Consider the following 20840-nt stretch of genomic DNA (forward strand, 5'->3'; position numbering starts at 1 on the left):
ACAGGATTTTTAGTCCCGACCGATCGACATCTGCCTGACTTTCGGCCAGATATCGATCGGGAAAGCCCGTTTGAGGGCCCCATACACTGGCCAATAATCTGCCGACTTGGTCTGTCGGCAGCTTTTATCGGCCCATGTATGGCTACCTTTAGCCTGGAAGGGTCCAATAAGTTTTATAAACCAGTGTCTGGCCACCTATATAGATGCCTTGATATGTAGGATTTCTTCATCTAAACCTTGCAAGACATTTGTTAGAAGAGAACTTTGCTGGGGTCTCTCAGGTATGATGCCTTGTACATTATACACCCAGGCAGTTTCCAGTTTCAGCGCAGGTGCATGAGCCACATTTAACCCGCTGATAAATTCCTGTCTGCTCATATAACTCAATATCCTGAAACTGAGACCATGGGCAGAGCAACATTGCAGCCCTGGATATTTCCATATATCTCTATCTGCAATGATCTGCATTTAGAATCCTTCATTTAAATATTTACAGTGGGCAGCGACTGGATCACGTTCCCTAACCATTAATAACCCTCACCCAGAGCCACTGGGCAAAGGCACAAAATACATGGAAATTAATTATGAGACTTATAAAACACACAGTGTGTAATCCAAATCATTATTTGTTGTAGCAATTCTAGATGCCGCTCCTTAACACTATTTGAAAACCAAATATTATTTCTATATGCAGAAAGGATTACCAGTTGGTCTATCCCATCCGCCCCTTAACCAGTGTAACAATAAATGATAGATTGTCAGGCCGCAGATCTAGTTAAACCCCCAGGCGAGGATAAAAACAAAAATTTCAATACAATTTCTCCGTCCGGGGGTTATTCCAGCGAGCACCACTTCATTCCTTTTTCTGCGCAGTAGAGCGAAAAGCCGAACTTTAACAAAGAAGTCGCTATTTCTTTCTACTGCTCTTGCGTCTGTCCCGGGAAATTGAAGACAGAAGAAGAATAAAGCTGATCGATATGTGGTGCTCGCTGGAATAACCCCCGGGCCAGTGCAGTTTTCTGCTGATAGGAGCACCGGCCCTGGGTGTGAGGTAAGTATATACAACCACTTGCTGGTGCCTAACTTTTGGCACCCCAAAGTAAATAGGCCTTTCCTTCTCCTTTAAGAAGGGGTTGGATGGTGTTTAGCAAGTGAGGGAATACAGGGATATGGGAGAGAGCTCATAGTACAAGTTGATCCAGGGACTGGTCCCATTGCCATTTTGGAATCAGGAAGGAATTATTCCCCTTCCGAGGCAAATTGGAGACTTCAAATGGGTTTTTTGCCTTCCTCGGGATCAACTGGCAGTTAGGCAGGTTGAATATAGACTTAAAAGTTTGGAATCGATGGACGTGTGTCTGGGTTTTTTCAATGTAAATGACTGTGTTACCCTGTAAATCTATAAACCACACTGGGAACAGGAACCTTCTGATTCCTCATTTAGCACAACAATCTGAATGTACCTGACGTTGGGTTGTGGAACAACAGGGGGTTCCTGTAGTGCAATGAGGCTGGTAGAACAGAGCAGGTAGGTGCTACTATTAATTACATGTGCTGCAACGCTGATTTATTTTAGCCCTGACCAAACTCCTACCTTTAACCTGCCCTTGTATTTAGCAATCTCATATAAAGACCCAATTCAATATCATACTCACTAACTCCTAACATCACACAGGCCCCTCCATTCATGCTCAGACCTTTATGGTTTCCGAACGCATTAACACAATAAACACACACTGACACATTACAATGATTTTATTATTAGAGCCCTTTTTTATCATTGCAGTTGGGCACAGTATCCTGTTTACCCAGAGAAAACCGTCAATCAAGGTCCATCTGTAAAGCAAACATGGCTCCGCTGGAACTTCCTGTTGGCCGGGCGCCCAGGCATAGTGGCCATTGTTATGGACAAACTGGCAGAAAAAGCCCCAGGGTTTTGATAATGAATAAATATTCATGCTGTGTGCAAAGAGACTCTTTCTACCCCAGTATGTAACACTTGAACTGAGCCAGGGGTAGCAAGGCAGGTTGTGTTTCATATATAGGTCGGCTTAACCTCACTTTTAGGGGAACATATACATATATTTATAGGGTTAGTAAACCCTGCTGCACTGGACTGCTCAACCAAACTTTACTCTCAGTTGTTGCTGGACTACAAATCCCAGAATATTGTAGCATATAATAAAGGTTGAGGCATGCCGAGAGCTCTAGTCGAGCAACATCAGGGTTGTATTCTTAAAGGGATACTGTCATGGGAATAAATATTTTTTCCAAAAGGCATCAGTTAATAGTGCTGCTCCAGCAGAATTCTGCACTGAAATCCATTTCTCAAAAGAGCAAACAGATTTTTTTATATTCGATTTTGAAATCTGACATGGGGCTAGACATATTTTCAGTTTCCCAGCTGCTCCAGTCATGTGACTTAGGGAATGGCACTCGCAGTGCTTCAGGCAACTTCGGAAAATGAAGCACTGCGAGTGCCATACCGCTGGCGATCTTTCATTATAGCCGGCGGGAAGGCAGATCAGGGAGATTGTCGCCCGGAAAAAGAGACAATTAATCGCCGGGCAACTAAATCTCCCCGTGTGCCCTTACCCTAAGAGAACAACTGCATGTAGCCATCAAACCCCGGAAACACTGAAGCTGGGTTAATAAGTGATTAATATAACACTAACAAAATTAACGAGTTTGCATTGCAAATAATGTACATTATAAAGTGTTCGGTTATTCATTGCATTATATATGCGCCCCCTAGTGGCAGAGATGTGCTTTGCAATGTGGTTTCACTAAAGGACAATTGCATTGGAAATACACAGCGTGTTGCTCTATGGCAGGCAGATAACATACACAATAAGAAAACATGTTTTTAAAAATCATAAAATTTATTGATATTAAAATACCAATTTTTTTTCTGTAAAAATATATCAAATTAAGAAATAAATACATTTCGGCTCCTGTCCAGCAGAAGAACTCCTCTGTACATGTCTGCACACAATTCTATACATGGCAAATGTATATACATTTAATATATACTGTAAGTGGATGCAAAGACTTTCTTATCTAACTGGGGGGGGGGTCAGAACGATCTCTATAGTGTCAGTGTTTGTGGGACCGAATGAAAAGGCAAGGATGGTGCCACTTTCTACATAAGTAGAGCTCAATGTCAGTAAGCTGCAACCACAGCAGCCCCTAGGAACAGGTTTGTTCATACAATATATCAATTGTTCCAAATGATGTCAGTCTTTATACCCTCTTCTTTCTAATATACACCCCGTATCTTCTTGCTGTGTGCTTCAATGCGCCTCCATTGAGTGTCTTCCACCCAGTGTGTCCTGCGGGTGACGTACCTCCATGACCTACACCTACATCCAGAAGTTCTGCTCTGGGCTCTTCATGGAGTACATATAGTCTGCTGCTCTCCAACTGGGGATCCATAGTGGGGAAGATGTTCTGTATAAGCCTCTCGAGGGCTGAAATAGGGAATAAAGTCAGTGTAAATATAAATACAAGAGAACAGCAATTGTGCATTAGTTATTGGCTCTGTGTATTCTAGCTTTATTACCATGCCAGTAATTCATTAACCTGAAAAGTCCCTTTGTAAAGGGGTGGTTCCCCTTTAAATGATAAATAAACCTTTAAAATAAGTGAATGTAAAATTGACGAGGTGCTATTCTATGTACTTCACAGAAATTCAATTGCAGACAGGTACCACTCCGGAACTCCAAAAAATCTTTAGTTTACATTATGTATAAAATTAAAAGCCTTACATGTCCCACAAGGACACAATCAAAGACTAACTTTTTTTTTAAATTTTATAGATAATGTAAAATAAAGATTTCTTGTATTATTTAAATTTTGATTTTTTTGTATTTAAAAATAAAGATTTTTTTGTATTATTTAAATGTTGGGCTCCTTGATTCTACTATGTTTTGCCTTTGGTGTTCTGGAGTGGTGCCTGCCCTTTGCTTAAGGTCTGTGGCATGGCACCTGGAATCCTATAACCCAACAGATTCATGCCTCTTATGGTTTGGAAATATTTTATTCTATGTACTTTTGTAATTTACATTTAATATTTATTTTCTTTTTATTTCAAGATATTAAAGGATACGTGTACTGTTAATACAAATGACTTTTGCTTCAACAGCACCACCTGCTGGTCAGTTTCCCACCAGTCTGACCACCAAGTAGTCAAGGAAGTTGTCAGGAGAAAGAAAGAGGCTGCTCTGATGTTCTTTAGCTTAAGAAACAAACTAGAAACCTTTTTCACATCTTTCCTAAGCAGAAGAACATCAGAGCAGCCTCTTTCTTTCTCCTGACAACTTCCTTGACTACAAAAGTACATAGAATAGCACCCTCATTAATTCTACATTCACTTATTTTAAAGTTTTAATTATAATTAAGTTAACTTTTAGTATGATAAAAAAAATGGCCAATTCTAAGCAACTTTTTAATCGGTCTTCATTATTTATTTTTTCTTTTGTTTTTGAATTATCTGCCAGCTTTGCCAGCTTTCAAATGGGGGTCACTAACCCCATCTAAAAAACAAATGCTCTGTAAGGCTACGGATAGATTGTTATTGCTACTACCGTATATACTCGTGTATAAGCCGACCCGTGTATAAGCCGAGGTACCTAATTTACCTAAGAAAACTGGAAAAATGTATTGACTCGTGTATAAGCCTAGGGGCCCCATGTCAGATTTCAAAATGTGAATGTGTAAATGTGTAATCATGTTTTATGGCATAGAAATCTATCTAAAACTATTTAAAAGAGCCTCCCCATAATTCCATCAGCAGGAACATGACACTGCAAAAATATGCTTACCCTGAGAAGGATCAGTGTGGGCCAGGTTATAAATAGCCATTGAACCTCACATACTGGCACCCAGTACATTTGAATGTTGGAGATCCCTGTGACTCCCACCATAAGTCACAAGCTTGGCATGTTTCTATCTGACAACAGCAAGAACTTGCCAGGCAGCATTGTTCTCCGCCCTATGTACCTGGCGTAATGATGACAGAATGAAAGGGGAGTGACAAGGCAATTTATATGTACATGTACAGCTCCACAGATAGCACTCTGCTGCTGGCAAACTTGGAATCAAGCTTTAGGACCTTTTAACAATGGCCGCCAGGGGCCCTGTGAAAGAGCTGCAGGACGGTTCACTGTGTCCACTCTCCGGGCGGCGCGTCCTTCCCTGCCGGCGTAGATACCGTAGATATGCCCAGCAGTGCGACCCCCTGTGACCCGGCCCCAGCAGGACTGTCTGTGACGCCGCCCGGAGCAGGTCCAGGAGCTCCGGGCGGCGCGTCCTTCCCTGCCGGCGCCGCTACCCACGTGGCGGCCATGGGCGCCGCCATTTTGGGAGCGAACGCCGGCAGGGAAGGAACGCGCCGCCCGGAGCTCCTGGACCTGCTCCGGGCGGCGTCACAGACAGTCCTGCTGGGGCCGGGTCACAGGGGGTCGCACTGCTGGGCATATCTACGGTATGACCCGTGTATAAGCCGAGGTTGAGTTTTTCAGCACATTTTGGGTGCTGAAAAACTCGGCTTATACGCGAGTATATACGGTATGTTCTATTCGGGCCTCTCCTATTCATATTCCAGTCTCTTAATCAAATGAATGCATGGTTGCTAGGGTATTTGGGACCCTAGCAACCAAATGGCTGAAACTAAAAACTGGAGAGCTGCTGAATAAAGCTAAATAACTGAAAAACCACAAATAAAAAAGCTCAATAACTCAAAAACCACAAATACTAAAAAATTAAAACCAATTGCAAATTGTCTCAGAACATCCCTCTCTACATCATACTAAAAGTGAACTCAAACATGAACAACCCCTGTGCAAATCCATTCCACCCACAATCCTTTTTTAGTCTCTCATCCACCCCACCTTTTTTCTTTTTATTCCTCTTCACTCCACTCCATCTACCCAGTGCACTTCCTTACCGGAGTTTGGCAAACCCCACCGGGGGTCCAAGTAGCCTGCTCTGAGTAAATGTGGGCCAGTTCCTCGGTACTGCTGTCGACCCCACTGTCCATATCTTCTCCCATGTCGCCTATGGAAGATGCAAATGATGAGCTGGGGCTGGTGCTCCCTATACCACTGTCCAATGAGGTGGTTGGGATGTCGCTCTCCAAGCTTGATGGCAAAGTGCGGTTGTCCATGGGATCAAAGCTCGCCACAGTGTATGGATGACTATATTCCCTCAGTCTGAGAATGGAATGAGATGCATCAGTGATTGGATTGGAGGATACACAACAACAAAACCACATTCCTTTCCCTTGCACTGGCGCATACAAACATCATTTTCCCTTAAAGGGATTCTGTCATAATTTTAATGGTGTCGTTTTTATTTCTAAATGACACTGTTTACACTGCAAATAATTCACTCTACAATATAAAATGTCATTCCTGAACCAACAAGTGTATTTAGTTGTAATATTGGTGTGTAGGTGCATCTCAGCTCATTTTGCCTGGTCATGTCATTTAAGAAAGAGCCAGCACTTTAGGATGGAACTGCTTTCTGGCAGGCTGCTGTTTCTCCTACTCAATGTAACTGAATGTGTCACAGTGGGACCTGGATTTTACTATTGAGTGCTGTTCTTAGATCTACCAGGCAGCTGTTATCTTGTGTTAGGGAGCTGCTATCTGGTTACCTTCCCATTGTTCTCGTTAGGCTGTTGGGGGGAAAGGAAGGGGGTTATAATCACTCAAACTTGCAGTACAGCAGTAAAGAGTGACTGGAGTTTATCAGAGCACAAGTCACATGACTGGGGCAGCTGGGAAACTGACAACATGTCTAGCCCCATGTCAGATTTAAAAATTAAATATAACAAAATCTGTTTGCTCTTTCGAGACTAAGAAGAAAGACGCCCATCGGAACGCATGATGTGGGAGGGGGAGATAAACCATTACCCACTGTCCAATAGATCAATTCCACTCTGGTCACGTGGGCAACCGTAAAGAAATGCAGAGAATAGAGAACTTAAAGATCACCGGATCAGTAAATAGGATGTATCTCTCATGTCGGATGTCTTTGTTAAAAATCCAATTTATTTAATCATTGTAAAAGCACTTTTGAGAAATGGATTTCATTACAGAATTCTGCTGGAGCAGCACTATTAACTGGTGCGTTTTGAAAAAAAAACATGTTTCCCCATGAGAGTATCCCTTTAAAGGAGAGCTATACCCAACATGTATTATTATGTCCAGGCACTTCTCGTCTTAGTTATAGCACCCCAAGCACAAAGAGCAATAGGAATGAGCCGGAAGTCATCCGGAGATGCTTCCTGTTCTAGTAAATGAAGCTTCTGCTACTGTGTATGGCCACTGCCCAGAAAGAACAGCAGAGGGAGCTCTAGTTACACATCCAGTGTATAAATTGTTCACAGCATAAAATCTAAAGATAAAAAAATGTAAACTGCAAAAGTGCTCAGAAGAGCATTCTGATATTAAGTTATATGAAAGAATGAACATATGCCTCCATTATAGTTAAGCTGCTCATAAATGGACATTTTGAACAATATCTAATTGGTCCTTTCCCTGACCCAGTTCCTTCTATGGGCCACCAATTCCCTAACAGTTCTCAGTGGGGGTTACTCACTGGCAAGACACTTCATAGGGGTCAATCCATAGAGTTATCTCCCTCGGCAGTGCCAAATCTGTGTCTGTGATGCCACACAGGGCACACGCTTCCAATATACTTTCATCCTTCTGATGCTGGTTGATCCGGATACACCTAGACACAGAGATCAGATCGTTTACCAATTGTCCTTATATATACAGAGCTTTGGTACTGATTGTGGGGGACATCGGCAGGGTGAGCATTATATTATAGGGATTCACCAAATCCACTATTTGAGATTTGGCCAAATCCCTGAATCCTTCATGAAAGATTCCGATCTGAATCCTTATTTGCGTATGCAAATTAGGGGAAGGTAAGGAACAAATGGGGAAAAAATATTTCACTAATACACAAAAGGGGCTCCAAACTCACAACCCCGTGGCTGCTCCCATGTTAAACTCCGGGTGCTCTGTCCCCAGCGTCCCCACTGTCAACACGTAATCTCAGAGCCAAAGAAGGACGGCACTCCGGTCAAAAAAGGCAGGTTTATTGCAGAATCCTGCAGATGTACATGGCCTTACACGTTTTGGGAACAAAATCCTAGCCTATAATTAAGGGATTTTTTTGTTTTTTAAAGGTGGCCATACACGAGTAGATAAGGCTGCTCATATCGGTCGTTTAGACCAATTTATCTGCACGTGTATGGAGGCTCCCCGATCGATATCTGGACACTATATAGATCAGGAAGGTTTGATTTTCTCCAGACCAACCCGTCGGAGCCCATTGCGCTCGTCATAATCCGATCGTTCAGCCATATCCTCAATACAGCCCTGCCGTTAGCGACATATCGGAGAAAAGATCCGCTCGTTTGGCGATATCGCCAAACGAGCAGATCTTATAGTGTATGGCCACCTTAATTCGGATTCGGCCAGGCACAAGACTTCGGCCAAATCTGAATCCTGCTGAAAAGGGCAGAATCCTGCCCAAATCCCGACCAAATCCTGGATTCAATACATCTCTAGAGCATTATGCACACTTGGGGCCGCAACAATTGACAAAGCAGAACCAGAGTGACCCAGGAGTAGAGTGGACCTGGCAGAAGTACTGACCAATGCGCAGTTAGAATATAAATATGTCCTGCCAGCTGGGGGCGCCATTTCAGCAGTGGTAAGGCCACTATTTGCTTATTCAGTCCCCAGGTGATACTGTAAGAACAGCAGAGATAGGGATAAACACTCCCTTTGCGCCCTCGGGTGAGAAGAAAAAGAGCAGAGATGCTAATCAGTCCAATGAGCTCGTTACCATTAATATGTACAATAATTATCACACGGGAAATAAAGGCACAGCCTTTAAAGTGATTAAGATAATCAGGAAGATTTGCATACTCTATTGAATATCAATGGCACCAGATCCAGTGGGCTAAAAGGTGCCCCAAAGCAGAAACATAATAGTGATGTGTTAATGTGTTAACTGTGGGGGTGGACTATGGCCATCTTCTTCTGACTCTTTCCATCTTTCAAATGGGGTCACTGACCCCAGCAAAAAAAGAAAAACCAATAATGTACAGTTATTGCTACTTCAGTGCATGGTTGAACAACCCCTTTAACCAGGACAATAATAAGTATTAGTGGATTACCTGTATGCCTGTCCTTTCATAGGTTTCTCTGGGTACCAGTGGCCGGTGTATCTCCTGCACAGAATCTCCATCAGTCTCTCCCCAAATACCTCCACCAACACGGGATCCAGCCGGTAGCTCCCATTAGTCAGAGCCTTCAGATAGTTCACCCCGGCCACTATCTCTTCCCTCATCTCCGCTGGGACAAAGATGCTCATTTTAACTGAAGTAACAAAAACAAAAAAAACACAGAATAAATAGTTGACTCAGTCCAACATATGTGCAGTGTTATTCCTACCTTTCCTTCCCTACAGACAGTGTATGTGAGTGTAAGAAAGTGTGTGTGATCAGAGGAGGCTGTGAGTGTGTTAGAGAGAGAGAGTGTGAGTGTGTTAGAGAGAGAGTGTGAGCGTGTTAGAGAGAGAGTGTGTGTGTGTGTAAGAAAAAGATTGTGAGAGTGTGTGTATGTGAGTAAGGGTAAGGCCACACGAGGAGATTCGGAGAGATTTTGTCGCCTGGCGACTAATCGCCTCGTCTTTTGAGCGACTATCTCCCTGAACTGCCTCAGCGTTTTTCCCCATAGGCTACAATTAAAAGTCGCCTGCGCTAATGCACACACGGCGATGCGTTTTCTATAGTCGCCTGAAATTGCCTCACTGAGGCAACTTTGGGCAACTATTGAAAACGCATCGCTGCGTGTGCATTAGCGCAGGCGACTTTTCATTGTAGCCTATGGGGAAAAATGCTGAAGCAGTTTGGGGAGATAGTCGATCAAAAGACGGGGCGATTAGTCGCCAGGCGACAAAATATCTCCGAATCTCCTCGTGTGGACTAGCCCTAAGAGAAATATTGCGAGAGGGTGTGTGTATAGGTGTAAATGTGTGTAAGAGACAGTGTGTATGACTGAGTATATGAGTGTGAGTGTGCAAGAGAAAGACTGAGTGTGTGAGTTCTTTAGCCAATAAGTATTATCGTGCCCATAGCATGGCAGAAAGCTCAGCAGACCCGTAGTATCAGCAGCTCCCACAGATGCTAAATAAATAGTATCCAGTGTGTGACTGGCCATTCTGTAGCCCCTCAATGGTTGTCACCTCTCCTGGAAAAAATACTATATTTTTATTATTTTTCCCTATAAATAATATTAGCACCGAGCATCATCTTGCCAGGTCGGTATAATATAATACTGGCCACCCCCCTGATGAGAGTCACACAGCAATAAAACTGCCTGAGATACAGAAGAAATGTTGAGACTTACCAGACCGAAGCAACTGTTCCAATCCCGGTGAGTGAGCGGTAATTCCGAGCCCAGGGCCGGCTGGAGAGAGAGTACGTGAGTTTGAGAACGTGTCGCAGATTTATATGGGCGGAGAGAAACCAAGAGCGGCCGGAGAAGGGGGTCTCCGTGTGATCTGATTGGCCGCTGGCGCTGTCTATTCACACCTAATTCCTTTGCAGTGTTAATTAAGTGCCCAGCGCTGCATTGTCTGGAGCCCCGCGCAGTGAGTGGGAAGTGGCGCGCACCCCGCGGGGCCCAAACTGTTTATTTATTTACTCTAATTCAGCGCCCAGACTGGCAGTTAAAGTATCCCTATAGTTCTTATATGGGGTGAAACTGCCCACTGTGATCTCCAGTAACTGTACCGCGTTATACTCAGAAGTACTGACTGGCTCCCTCTTACTCCAGCCTATTGTCTGAACTACACTTCCCAGCATGCACAGCCACATATAGACCTAAACTCACATCTGCACTTGATATCCGGGTATGGCCAAAGTCTAGAACAGTGATTTGTTGCCTCTACCCTAAGCAGCCACTGGCCTACATCTCCCAGCATCCTCCTTGCTGTTCCCTCCTCCTCCTCTGGGAGTTGTAGTCCAACACCTGCTGCAGCCAAGAGATGGAAGTCTCCAGTCTAGAGGGAATTTTCCCAAAAATGGGAGAGGGACATAACTGTAAATGGATCAGACCCACCTTAGATTGGAATTTGAGTGGAAACCACCCAGTGTGACTCAACCCATCAGCCTATCATCATCATCATCATCTCATACCAGATCAGTATAGGAATTATTGTTGTATAATAATTATTGCTGTATAGGAATTATCACAGTATAGGAATTTGGGCTGTATAGGAATTTTTGCTGTATAAGAATTGCCTGATTGGTAGGAATACATTTAGCCTAGCACCCCCACCCCCTGTCATAGGCTTTTTATACCCCCATGCAATAAATGTGAAAGGATTATTTGAACAAAAGGAAAACTCAATCTGTTGGAACAGGTTGGAGGTTTTTTTTTTTTTTGCAATACACATTTTTGGAGCAGGTGTCTGAATTTGTATAATACAGGTGGGCACTGATTTACCCACATTAAGATAAACATTTCATTTTAAAAACAATGCCAACCTTTACATGAGTATTTGAATGAGATATATATATATATATATATATATATATATATATATATATATATATATATATATTATATATATATATATAAATATATAGGGAATAATAAACCCCCCTGAATGCACAAGGCTACAGGTTATACAGGGAACTCTGAGTATCACTCATGTATTATAAGGGATAATGTACCCCCTACTGTAAATGATAAGGATATTAGAAGTCACTGAGGGGTTGTTCTGTGACCATATAAAGACACAAGGCTGCAGGCTGAGTTATACAGGGAACTCTGAGTATCACTCATGTATTATAAGGGATAATGTACCCCCTACTGTAAATGATAAGGATATTAGAAGTCACTGAGGGGTTGTTCTGTGACCATATAAAGGCACAAGGCGGCAGGCTGAGTTATACAGGGAACTCTGAGTATCACTCATGTATTATAAGGGATAATGTACCCCCTACTGTAAATGATAAGGATATTAGAAGTCACTGAGGGGTTCTGTGACCATATAAAAGCACAAGGCTGCAGGCTGAGGTATCACTTGTATGCGCAAATTTTACAAGGGTGACATTATTTTTTTTATAAGAACTGGTTATATATTGAAACTAACCCCCTACTTGAAAATATAAGGACATTGTATATAAGTCACAGAGGAGTTCCATTACCATATAAAGGCATGAGGTTGGGGGGCCAACTGGAGAGCTGCCGAATAAAAAACTAAATATTTCAAAAGCCAAAAATAATAAAAAATGAAAACCAATTGCAAATTGTCTCAGAATATCCCTCTCTACATCATACTAACAGTTAATTTAAAGGAGAAGTAAAGCCTAACTAAAGAAGTAGGTAGAAATGTTGTACATGATGTTTTTTGCTTCTGTACCAGCCCAAGGCAACCACAGCCCTTTAGCAGTAAAGATGTGTGTCTCCAAAGATGCCCCAGTAGCTCCCCATCTTCTTTTCTGCTGATTCACTGCACATGCTCTGTGCTGCTGTCACTTACTGAGCTTAGGGACCCACTCACAATATACAGTACACATAGAATAGAAATGTCACAATATAAGGCTGCTTAGTAATTAATACAGATAATTACTACATGGCAGCACAGAAACCAGTGCAATTAGCATCAGAATTGAATAATCAGCAAACCTGTAGCATCAGCTTATATTACAGCCAGGGAAGCTCATTTTCTGCTGGATAATTAGTGACGAGCCCTAAGCTTAGCTTCTCAACAGCCAATCAGAGCCCACTGAGCATGTGAGTGTCACAGACACTTTCCAAGATGGTGACCCCCTGTGACAAGTTTGAAGTCCTGGATCATTGCTGCTATTGACAAGCTCAAACTTTAGCCTCGTGCAATAAGTTCAATATGGCATTTTTAGCCACATTAATTTTTAGGGTTTAGTTCTCCTTCAAAGGTAAACAACCCCTTTATGCTAAATAATAATAATAAGCCCCAGCGAGACAGTGAATGGCAGTTTAGGAAGAAATAAGCAGCGGAACAATAGTGTCTGGAATAGACCTGGTCCCATCAATTGACACGTGGGCCCCTGCGGAGACAGACACAAATAAGGTGCCACTGGGTGCAGAACGCCAATCAATGGATCTTGTATAGAGACCTCAGTCTCCTGAAAGGGAAAGTTTCACCAACACATCCGTTAATCAACATCAATAAAGAGGTTTCCTTTCTGCCAACAACTGTTTGGGTGGGGGTTAGGGTGCGGCTGCAGGGTGATAATAACTAGAAGTTACTGGGCCCCACAGAAAAATCATTTTAGCCCCCCAATACTTTGGAAATATAGTGGGTTATGTAATAAATTACACTAAATTTACCCAGGAGCAGTAACCCTAAGCAACCAATCAGCAGGTAGAATTTACTGGTCACCTGTTTAAAAGCAAACATCTTATTGGTTTCTGGGTTACTGCTGCTGGGCAAACTTACTGGCTATTATTACATATGGGGGAAAATACTTTTTTTTAATAAACACATGAAACAGCCTGGGACCCCCTATACCTGTTGGGGCCCCACAATTACAATGTTTTCTCTGCAGTTACACCCTGGCACTGTGCAAATATCAGCTCCATTTACGAGTGTGACATGCAAAGTTGCCTTTCTTTTTTCCCACAATGCAGCGTTTTTTCCCACTGCTAAAGGTATTGGACCTGTTATCCAGAATACTCAGGACCTGGGTTTTCCGGATAACGGATCTTTCCTTAATTTGGATCTTCATACCTTAAGTCTACTAGAAAATCATGTAAACATTAAATAAACCCAATAGACTGGTTTTGCTTAGTTGGGATCAAGTACAAGGTACAGGTATAGGATCCGTTATCCAGAAACCAAAATACTCCGAATTACGGAAAAGGCTGTCTCCCATAGACTCCATTTTATCCAAATAATCTACATTTTAAAAAGTGATTTCCCTTTTCTCTGTAATAATAAAACAGTCGCTTGTACTTGATCCCAACTAAGATATAATTAATCCTTATTGGAAGCAAATCCAGCCTATTGGGTTTATTTAATGTTTATATGATTTTCTAGTAGACTTAAGATATGGAGATCTAAATTACGGAAAGATCCGTTATCCAGAAAACCCCAGGTCCTGAGCATTCTGGATAACAGGTCCTATACCTGTACTGTTTTTTATTATTACAGAAGAAAAGGAAATTCTGTTTTTGGAATTATTTGGATAAAATTAGGTCTACTGGAGGCGACCGCTTCATAATTCTGTGTCAGATAACAGATCCCATACCAGGAAGTGAAAGGAGTGTGTTTTAAATAAATACATTTACTCACAACCCCCCCCCCCAGGGGACGTGAAATACTTTAAGCAAATCTCCATATAATCATTGAATATATATATATATATATATATATAATTCCACATATAACGGCACTCACCATATAAAGTATCACGGCTGGGTGCTAACCGTAATTCACATAAGCCCAAGTTTGAAAGCACTCACAGCAGATTTCATCAGTGTATAAAAGGTTTATTCACCGCTCACATCATGTGAGCGGTGAATAAACCTTTTATACACTGATGAAATCTGCTGTGAGTGCTTTCAAACTTGGGCTTATATATATTTCCTGTCCTTCCGCATGGCAGTAGGCACTAATGGGTTAACTCCCTCGCACAGCGGAAGTACAGGAACCAATAAACCTAATTCCCAACCCCCTTACCCCATCTCTTTTTTTCCTGTCCTCGCATCAGGAAGGATTCCCCTGTGCCGGTGTGGTTCCTCTCTGCCTCACCGAAGCGACCGGTTCACATATAGCCGGTGGAGCCTGGTAGCTGGGCTTTTAGAACGCGGTAAGACGCGGGGTGTGCAGTAAGGCGTTCTGAGTGCAGTAAGTCGGATCCCGCGGTAAGACACTGTGTAGACTCTTGATGATGTCATCTCTAGGCGCCCTTGGCTCTTAAAGCGCCCATTACCTGTTGTACAGCAGGAGCAGGTTTTGTTTGCAGTACATGCAGCAGGAGCCGTTTGCTGGTTGGGAGAGCCTGAATGTAAGCAGTGTTGCAGGCCTACCGGTTGGGGACCTAGGTGAACTGTACAGCTACTTATATTTACTCCTCTTTTTTCAGAGCATGAGTTCTAGGAGCCGGAGATCCCGGTCATCCTCTAGGGGGTAAGTGTATCAGAGAGATGTGTGGTGACTCCTATGTGATTGGTAACAAACTCGTTTCTTTGTAGGTCACCTAGAAGGAGGAGTCATCATTCAAGGAAGGCGGTGGAAAAAGAGTGTTCAATATGTGATAATCCAGCGATGCATAACAAAAAAGTATGCCTAATGTGCTGGGAATCTATGTCTGGCAAAAGAGCAGATGATCAATGGAGTGCTATGAGAGACTGGTTTAAGGAGTCTATGTCTAAATCACTGGAGGACCTAGTAGGAACTGTGACAGCTAATGTGATACAGAAAGTGGGTCCCAGTGCCCCAGTAATGGGGAAAGAGAGCCGTGATCCTAAGGTGCCTGCGGAGTGTGAAGCACGTCAGCAGGGGGCAGCAAGGTGTAGCCTTTCGGCTACTTCAGAGGAGGAAGAGGAGCTAATTGTATTGGATGAAGATTCCTCGTTTGATTTGGATCTAATAGAACCTCTAGTAAAAGCTGTCCGGAAAGTATTGGAACTAGAGGACACTGAACAAGAGAAAAAGCAGGACAGAATGTTTAAATCATCAGGAAAGAAAGATCTGGTATTTCCAGTCCACGATGTACTGAAAGATATTATTAAGGAAGAGTGGGCAGTACCAGATAAAAAGTACTCAGAACCTAGACACATGAAGAAGATGTACCCGTATGCGGAGGGGGATGTGAGTCGGTGGACCAACCCCCCCAAAGTGGATGCTGCCATCACAAGGGTGGCTCGTAAGACCACATTGCCAGTGGATGAGGGGGTTTCCTTGAAGGATCCTGTAGAAAGGAGACAGGATACAGTGCTGAGGAAGGCCTATTCAGTTTCGGGGCTACTCTGCAAGCCAGCGGTAGCAGTCACGTGTGTGGCAAAGGCATCCAAAATCTGGCTGCAAGAGATAGAAACTGAGCTGCAGCTTGCTGGAGACAAAGACAAGATGGGTCACCTAGTGGGTGATATAAAGGTGGCTATTGATTTCATCACGGACGCATCATTGGAGGTGCTGAAATTGGCAGCCAGAAATATGGGGTATGCAGTAGCAGCTAGGAGGATGCTGTGGCTAAAACATTGGCAAGCAGATACCCCTTCCAAGTTCAATCTGTGTGCGCTCCCTTTCGAGGGGGAGTTGCTGTTTGGGCCAAAACTTGACAGTATTATTTCTAAGGCTTCGGCGGGCAAGAGCTCCTTTTTGCCGCAAGAAAGGCGTGTGAGACGTCAGCCAGTCCGTGCAGGCTGGGCGGACAGAATGCCGTTTAAGGATGCCAAGACCTATAGGCCTGGAAAGCAATTTGATAGGCAGCCCTTTTGGAGAAATCGCGGGCAAAATCAGCTCAAAAAAGAGTTCAAGCAGGGAAAGCCTAAATCGTTCTGACGGTGTTCAGGCCCAGCTGCCGCCAGTAGGGGGAAGACTACTTCAATTCCAGGCAGTCTGGGGGAAAACTACGATGGACAGTTGGGTCCGGGAAGTGGTATCCTTAGGTTACCACTTGGAGTTTTCGAAAAAACCAAACAGAAGTTTTTTTGTGGAATCAAAGGTTCCGAAAACGCTGGAAGCTCATCGAGCAATGAATCACATTTTATTAGATCTGTTGGAAAAGGAAGTAATTTTAACAGTGCCGGAAAGCCAGAAGGGACAAGGTATCTATTCTCCGATCTTCCTCAGGAAAAAGGCGTCGGGGGAGTTCCGAGCTATCTTAGATCTCAGAGGATTAAATTCGTTCCTGAAGGTAAAGTCATTCAAAATGGAGACATTGAGTATTATTTCGCAGAACCTACGGGTAAACGATTGGCTAGCAAAGATAGATTTGCGAGATGCATATCTTCATGTCCCTATTCTCTTAAGTCACCAGAGATTCCTCAGGTTCTCGGTAAGGGGGGAGCATTTTCAATACCGAGCACTTCCCTTTGGGCTAGCGTCTTCACCGAGAACCTTTTCAAAAGTTCTGGCTCCAGTCATAGCCGCCCTACGCCTGCAGGGCATACAGATCTTCACCTATTTGGACGACCTGCTGATAAAGGCCTCAAACGAACAACTGCTGAACCAGCAGGTCCAGGTGACCATTACGGTTCTAGAGGAACATGGATGGTTAATAAATTTCCAAAAGTCACAACTGGTCCCGTCACAACGGATGGAGTTCTTGGGGGTTCTAGTGGATACCAAGCAGTCGCGACTATATCTTCCCCCAGGCAAAGTGGAAGACATTATTCGAAGAGTGCAGAGTGTTATCAAATTTCCTTATACCACGGCTCTGATCTGTCAAGAGATAATAGGGAAACTGGTAGCTACGAAGGATGCCGTCAGGTGGGCAATGATTCATCTTCGACAGCTCCAGTTCGGGTTTCTTCAACAGTGGAAAAGAGTTACTCAGTCTCAAATCATTATTCTGTCACGACAAACAGTGAAGAGCCTGGAGTGGTGGCTAAATCCGTTCAATCTTTCTCAGGGCAAGCCAATAGATTGCTCATCGTGGCAGATGGTCACGACGGATGCCAGCAGCCTTGGATGGGGGGCTCATACGGCATGTGTATCAGCACAAGGCATATGGCCACCGGAGGCAGTAACGTGGTCCTCGAACTTCAGGGAACTGAAAGCGGTGTTGCAGGCGCTAGTGAGCTTCAAAAGTCAGCTCAAAGGGACAGCAGTCCTCATTCAGTCAGACAATATAACAACGGTAAAATATATAAAGAAACAAGGAGGGACTCACAGCAGGAAATTGTTGAGTCTGACTTTGGAGATTTTCGAATGGGCAGAGAACAATCTCCTCGACTTGTCAGCAACTTATATTCCTGGTCGTCAGAATATTCTGGCAGATCTGTTGAGTCGGAGGACACTCCACCCAGGGGAGTGGGAGTTGTCGCAGGGGAGTTTCCAAACGTTGGTGAATCGTTGGGGCCTCCCTCAGATAGACCTCATGGCTACATCCAGGAACAGGAAGGTGAGACTGTTCTGCTCCTGGTACCCGGAGAGGCAAGCATTGTGTCAGGATGCTTTCAGTCTGAAGTGGATGTTCAAACTGGCATACATTTTTCCGCCGATCCCGATCATATCAAGGGTATTGAACAAAATTCAGAAAGACAAAGCTACAGTTATAGCAGTAGTGCCATGGTGGCCGAGAAGGCCTTGGTTTGCCCGGTTGTGGGAAATGGCATTGGACAATCCAGTCAAGCTACCCTATCACCAGGGTTCGCTATGCCAAGGCAAAATATTCCACCCAAACCCACAAAAATGGGCTTTGACGGGGTGGCTTTTGAGCGGAAAGAGCTGACAGAGCTTGGGCTCGCAGAAATGACTATTGACACACTGTTGGCAGCTAGAAAGCCATCAACAGAGAATACCTACCATAGAATTTGGGAAAGATTCAGGGAATGGTGTACATTGTCAGGAGATTCATTTACATCACCAACCGAGTCGGCAGTAGTAAATTTTCTGCAGTCAGGCTTAGAGAAGAATCTCAGCTTGGCTACCCTGAAAGTGCAAGTGTCAGCCTTGTCAGCATTGACGAAAGTCAAATGGGCGGAGTATCCATTAGTGACCCGCTTTATTCAAGGAGTCAAACATCTGAAACCGCAAGTGAGACCAATTTTGCCATCATGGGATTTGAATTTGGTTCTTCAGTCTCTCATGACGGAACCATTTGAGCCTCTGGAGTCAATTAGCTTGGACCTCCTGTCAATGAAGACTGCTTTCTTGATAGCGGTAACGTCAGCACGGAGAGTGGGGGAGATACAAGCATTGCTGAGGAAAGAACCATATCTGAAAATGTTACATGATAAAGTAACGTTAAGGCTACCAGAGAAATTCCTCCCGAAAGTGGTATCCTCCTTTCATGCTAGTAAGGAGATTGTGCTGCCGGCTTTCTTCCCTAACCCCGCTACGGAAGAAGAAGTAAACTGGCATAAACTGGATTTGGTGAGGTGTTTGTCAATATACTTGCGAAGAACCGAGGCATTCAAGAGGTGTGATAGTCTCTTTTTGCTATTTAAAGGATCTTCTATGGGCCATCAAGCTTCTAAGCGTGTGATTGCAAGCTGGATAAAAGCTTGTATCAAGAAGGCGTATTTACTCAAAGCTATGCAGGCTCCCCATGTTAAGGCTCACTCCACTAGAGCGGTGGCTGCGTCCTGGGCGTTCGAGGCTCAAGCTACGCCGGAAGAAATTTGCAGTGCAGCTGCATGGTCCTCTATATCTACTTTTGTTCGTTGTTATAAGCTTGATGTTTGTTCCGTAAACAAAGCTGGTTTCGGGCTTAAAGTCCTCTCTTCAGTTCAATTTAATAAATGATTTTCCCGCCCAAAGTCTGTACTGCTTAGTTAATTCCCATTAGTGCCTACTGCCATGCGGAAGGACAGGAAAATGGAAAATTCTATCATACTTACCGTAATTTTCCTTTCCTGGACTGAAGCATGGCAGTAGGCACGACCCACCCCTTCAGTACCTGAGCTCGGACAGGGAAAGAGATGGGGTAAGGGGGTTGGGAATTAGGTTTATTGGTTCCTGTACTTCCGCTGTGCGAGGGAGTTAACCCATTAGTGCCTACTGCCATGCTTCAGTCCAGGAAAGGAAAATTACGGTAAGTATGATAGAATTTTCCATTATATAAAATGGATCATGCGCCCCCCCATGACACCTCTATTCTTATGTGAACAAATACAATACGTCAGGCCTCTCTGTAGAACTTGATCCAATTATTTCCAATATAATCTGGGTGCCCCTGTCTGAACCTTCTCTTTCTTAACAAAAAAAAGGTGAATTTAATTGCATTTTTAAAATGTGTTTAGCTCCTAAGGGTAAGGCCACACTAAGCGATAGCACGGCGATTTCGAGCGACAATAGAAAAAAGATCGCTGCGTGTGTTTTTACGCAGCGATTCCCCATAGACGCCAGCGCCAAAGTTTCGCCAGCGATTGCCGTTTAAAAGTCGCGGCGAAAAGTCGCCGCGAGTCAAATCGCCGCGCTATCGCTTAGTGTGGCCTTACCCTAAGTTTTTAAGTGCAGCATTAAGCTTGGAAGGGGAGGGGAGTTTGAACTCATGGTGCATGGGGGATGCTCAGCATTTTGCCTGCGCCTAATCTCCATAGCGTTAATTTGAACTTTCCTAGTGGGACCAGTTGTTCGAGGTATGGTTTTAGTTGTCCAGCAGGGGGCAGTGATGTCTGACCAAACACAAAGAGATTTGGTGGTGGATGGGGAGTACGAGAACTAGGGATGCTCTGAATCCACTATTTGGGATTCGGCCGAATCCTTCGTGAAAGATTCGGCCAAATAACGAACCAAATCCTCATTTGTATATGCTGATTAGGGGTGGGAAAGGAAAAAAGGCAGAATCCTGAACCGAATCCTGGATTTGGTGCATCCCTAATGGGAACCAATCAGGGACCCAAGAGTCCTAAAATATTGAATCAATGTTTAATATTGATAAGAATGATCCATCACTGTCAGGTTCATTCCTTGGGGTCATGGTATATCCACATTGCAGTCAGTAGGGGGCACTAATATAAATATATATCAGTCACTGTCTGGCACTTCAGCCTATGGACCAGCGGGATGTCCCAAATATTGTCCTTTGTTCTACCAAAAGCAACCAATCAGACGTTTGCTTTCAACTTTCCTTCTGCTGAGTTGTC

The 20840-nt window shown here is 43.7% G+C and overlaps 2 protein-coding genes across 4 annotated transcripts; one reads left to right on the forward strand and one right to left on the reverse strand.

Moving 5' to 3' along the window:
• Nucleotides 1-2861: 2861 nt before the first annotated feature.
• On the reverse strand, nt 2862-14843 carry btg5.2.S (B-cell translocation gene 5, gene 2 S homeolog). Of its 3 annotated transcripts, XM_041570555.1 has the most exons (6): nt 14761-14843; nt 10437-10496; nt 9203-9404; nt 7606-7740; nt 5948-6212; nt 2915-3470 (listed from the first exon to the last, which is right to left on the reverse strand). In XM_041570555.1, the coding sequence occupies exons 1-6, from the start codon at nt 14786-14788 to the stop codon at nt 3363-3365; spliced, it is 798 nt and encodes a 265-aa protein (XP_041426489.1). In that variant the 5' UTR covers nt 14789-14843; the 3' UTR covers nt 2915-3362.
• A 206-nt stretch (nt 14844-15049) lies between these two features.
• On the forward strand, nt 15050-16713 carry LOC121396587. The gene is made up of 2 exons (XM_041571680.1): nt 15050-15210; nt 15276-16713. Exons 1-2 carry the CDS (start codon nt 15050-15052, stop codon nt 16585-16587), a joined length of 1473 nt encoding a protein of 490 aa, XP_041427614.1. The 3' UTR covers nt 16588-16713.
• Nucleotides 16714-20840: the final 4127 nt, after the last annotated feature.

The sequence above is a fragment of the Xenopus laevis genome, chromosome 7S, assembly GCF_017654675.1.
Source record: "Xenopus laevis strain J_2021 chromosome 7S, Xenopus_laevis_v10.1, whole genome shotgun sequence".
NCBI lineage: Eukaryota > Metazoa > Chordata > Amphibia > Anura > Pipidae > Xenopus > Xenopus laevis.

Bases quoted from the DNA above. Each gene is read 5' to 3' on its own strand.
- btg5.2.S (XM_041570555.1), bottom strand. From the start codon at position 14,788: ATGCGAGGACAGGAAAAAAAGAGATGGG. The intron at 10,497-14,760 runs GTAAGGGGGTTG...CTCTCTCTCCAG, and splicing joins ACAGGAAAAAAAGAGATGGG to CCGGCCCTGGGCTCGGAATT. The intron at 3,471-5,947 runs GTAAGGAAGTGC...TCCCTATTTCAG, and splicing joins GTGGGGTTTGCCAAACTCCG to CCCTCGAGAGGCTTATACAG.
- LOC121396587 (XM_041571680.1), top strand. From the start codon at position 15,050: ATGCAGCAGGAGCCGTTTGCTGGTTGGGAGAGCCTGAATGTAAGCAGT. The intron at 15,211-15,275 runs GTAAGTGTATCA...GTTTCTTTGTAG, and splicing joins TCCCGGTCATCCTCTAGGGG to GTCACCTAGAAGGAGGAGTC.